The sequence below is a fragment of the Coregonus clupeaformis genome, chromosome 6 (genome assembly GCF_020615455.1).
Source record: "Coregonus clupeaformis isolate EN_2021a chromosome 6, ASM2061545v1, whole genome shotgun sequence".
NCBI lineage: Eukaryota > Metazoa > Chordata > Actinopteri > Salmoniformes > Salmonidae > Coregonus > Coregonus clupeaformis.
Window position 1 is genome coordinate 36,165,151 of NC_059197.1, and position 2,969 is coordinate 36,168,119.

At 47.2% G+C, this 2,969-nt stretch overlaps 1 protein-coding gene across 1 annotated transcript in view; it reads right to left on the reverse strand.

The window, feature by feature from the left end:
- Positions 1-373: 373 nt before the first annotated feature.
- The window catches only part of LOC121568307 (arylacetamide deacetylase-like), a 12,337-nt gene continuing 9,741 nt past the window's right edge, over positions 374-2,969 (reverse strand). Inside the window, exons 4-5 of the mRNA XM_041878860.2 lie at positions 1,880-2,051; positions 374-1,152 (exon numbers count right to left, since the gene is read on the reverse strand). Of these exons, the coding sequence (XP_041734794.2) occupies positions 532-1,152; positions 1,880-2,051 (793 nt within the window). The 3' untranslated portion in view covers positions 374-531. The remainder of the gene's footprint in view (positions 1,153-1,879; positions 2,052-2,969) is intronic.

Genomic DNA, 2,969 nt, shown 5'->3' on the forward strand with positions numbered 1-2,969 from the left:
TCTAATGGTCCTCAAAACTCTCGACTGGTCCTCAATAAACACTATATCCATGCCCCCTCTGCCTCGATTCTAAAAGATAACACCAAACTACTCTTTGTCTTTCTCCCTGTGACCTTATTGATTAAGGGGGCTAATAGAAGAACACTCAAGCTATTATACTGATCTAAGATTAATCAGCAGAACCAGAAGGATACGTCCGAAATCAAATGTAGAACACTTGGCTTGATCAAATGTCTTGTATCTGGCATCAGTTGCTCTGCCTCATGTTCTGCCTCATTGGTTTCCTTGGTGATTAGAAATTCCAAGCTAACCAGTTTTTGACTGGCATCTTGTATTGTTGTTGGGATGCAGTGTCAAAGAGTGGAAAAAAAAACTTAGTAGGTGCCCTTTTTATTTACAAACATAAACAAAAACAAAAGATGAATAAAAACAACCAAAAAACAAAAATTAAAGTAGCACATAACAACAGCTGTTGGGTTGCTAGGGGAAACAGGAATGAACATTGAAAGACTATAACCTTTCTTCTGTTTTCTACAAGTTATGCTGCAGCCATCTGATGAAGTTGTCCATCATTGTGTGTCCAATGAGGAAGTCGGTTGGCCACATGGTTAACATGAGGGCGCCGTGGAAACCACTGGCGTAGTGTTCGTGCGTCACCTCCACGCCGGCGTGGCGCAGGCGCGTGGCATACATCACCCCGTCGTCCCGCAGCACGTCGTACTCACAGGTCAGCACGTAGGTCTTGGGTAGCGAGCGTAAAGCGGCGTCCGGGACCAGCAGGGGCGAGGCCCGGGGGTCAGCGATGGAGCGCGATGGCCCATCCGACCCCCCCCCTCCCGCCGACAACGCCATGACCGGAGAGCTGTAGTTGTACTTCTCCCGGTAGGACTCTGGCAGGAAGGCACTCCAGTTGGCGAACTTGAGCAGAGCAGCAGACTCTGGGCTGGTGTGAGTGTTGGACATCATGTCCCTAAAGAAGGTCTTGTCGCTGGTGAAGTACTCGCTCCAGAAGCGCACCATGAGGGTGCGGGGCAGGATAGGCATGTTCTGGTTCTGCTGGTAGGACGGGGTATTGAGGTCCAGAGCCTGCAGCACCGGGTAGAGCAGGGCCTGGACCTTCAGCTGCAGCTGCTGTTCTGGATCCTGCTGCAGCTGTAGACACACACACACACAGACACACACAAAAAGACAGACACACACACACACACACACACACACACACACACACACACACACACACACACACACACACACACACACACACACACACACACACACACAGACAGACAGACAGACAGACAGACAGACAGACAGACAGACAGACAGACAGACAGACAGACAGACAGACAGACAGACAGACAGACAGACAGACAGACAGACAGACAGACAGACAGACAGACAGACAGACAGACAGACAGACAGACAGACAGACAGACACACAGACAGACAGACACACAGACAGACACACAGACAGACACACAGACAGACACACAGACAATGAAACACACACACACACACACAAAAAGACAGACACACACACACAGACACACAAAAAGACAGACACACACAGACACACAAAAAGGCAGACACACACACACAGAGACAGACAGACAGACAGACAGACAGACAGACAGACAGACAGACAGACAGACAGACAGACAGACAGACAGACACACACACACACACACACACACACACACACACACACACACACACAAACAAGCAGACACACACACACACACACAGGACCATTAGAACTACTGTTCTGTTCTGTACGGCAGCCTTGGATGGCTCCTCCTAATCTCAGCTAATTATAGATCAAAACAACAGTGGATAGATAATACTGCTGCTAGCACACACACAAACACTAACAGCTAACCTGCTGGGACACGGCTGCAGCCAGGTTTCCCCCGGCGCTGTCCCCAGACACAGCGATGCGTCCAGGGTCTACAGTGTACTGGGCCAGCACCACCTTCTGGAGGAAGTGCTTCACCACCCGGTACACGTCCTCATACGGGACAGGGAAGTGGTGCTCTGGGGCCAGGCGGTACCTGGGCAGACACAGGGGAGGGGTCAGAGGTCAACTCAGCTAGAATTCAGGTCATCTCGCCTGAGAAGAAGTTTGTGTACCAGCTGAGGTATCTACAGGTTAATGTCAACACCATGGTAAATCGGTAAAGGTATGGTCATGTACACTATGGAAGTCAAATATGGACCTGAGGCAACTAGGGGTGGAAGAATAAGGACATAATGACTAATCTCTATGCAAACTCAACCATAAGGACATAATGACTAATCTCTATCCAAACTCAACCATAAGGACATAATGACTAATCTCTATGCAAACTCAACCATAAGGACATAATGACTAATCTCTATACAAACTCAACCATAAGGACATAGTGACCAGTAGAGGTTCCTCATAAGACAAAGTGGAGGACCATCTTCCTCAGTGAATTTCATAAAAATAAAAATAGTGAAACATTAAAAAAGTTAGCCTTTTTAGATAAAACTATACTAAATGTATGCAATGAAGGTCTCCAGTAGCCTCAACAGCACTCTGTTGGGTAGCACCATGGTGTAGCCGGAGGACAGCTAGTCTCCGTCCTCCTCTGGGTACATTGACTTCAATACAAAACCTAGTAGGCTCATGGTTCTCAACCCATTCCATGGACTTACACAGTAATTATGACAACTTCCGGAGGACGTCCTCCAACCTATCAGAGCTCTTGTAGCATGAACTGACACGGTGTCAACCCAATCAAACGATCAGAGAATGAATCTAGTACTAAAAGCATAAGCTACAGCTAGCTAGCACTGCAGTGCATACCATGTGGTGAGTAGTTGACTCAAATTAAGAGAAAGACAATAGTTGAACAGTTTTGAACAAATTAATTTCTTAAAAAATGGAGGAGAAGGAAGAGAGAGACAGAGCTAGCTATATTTCCTATTATATTCACTTTCACTTC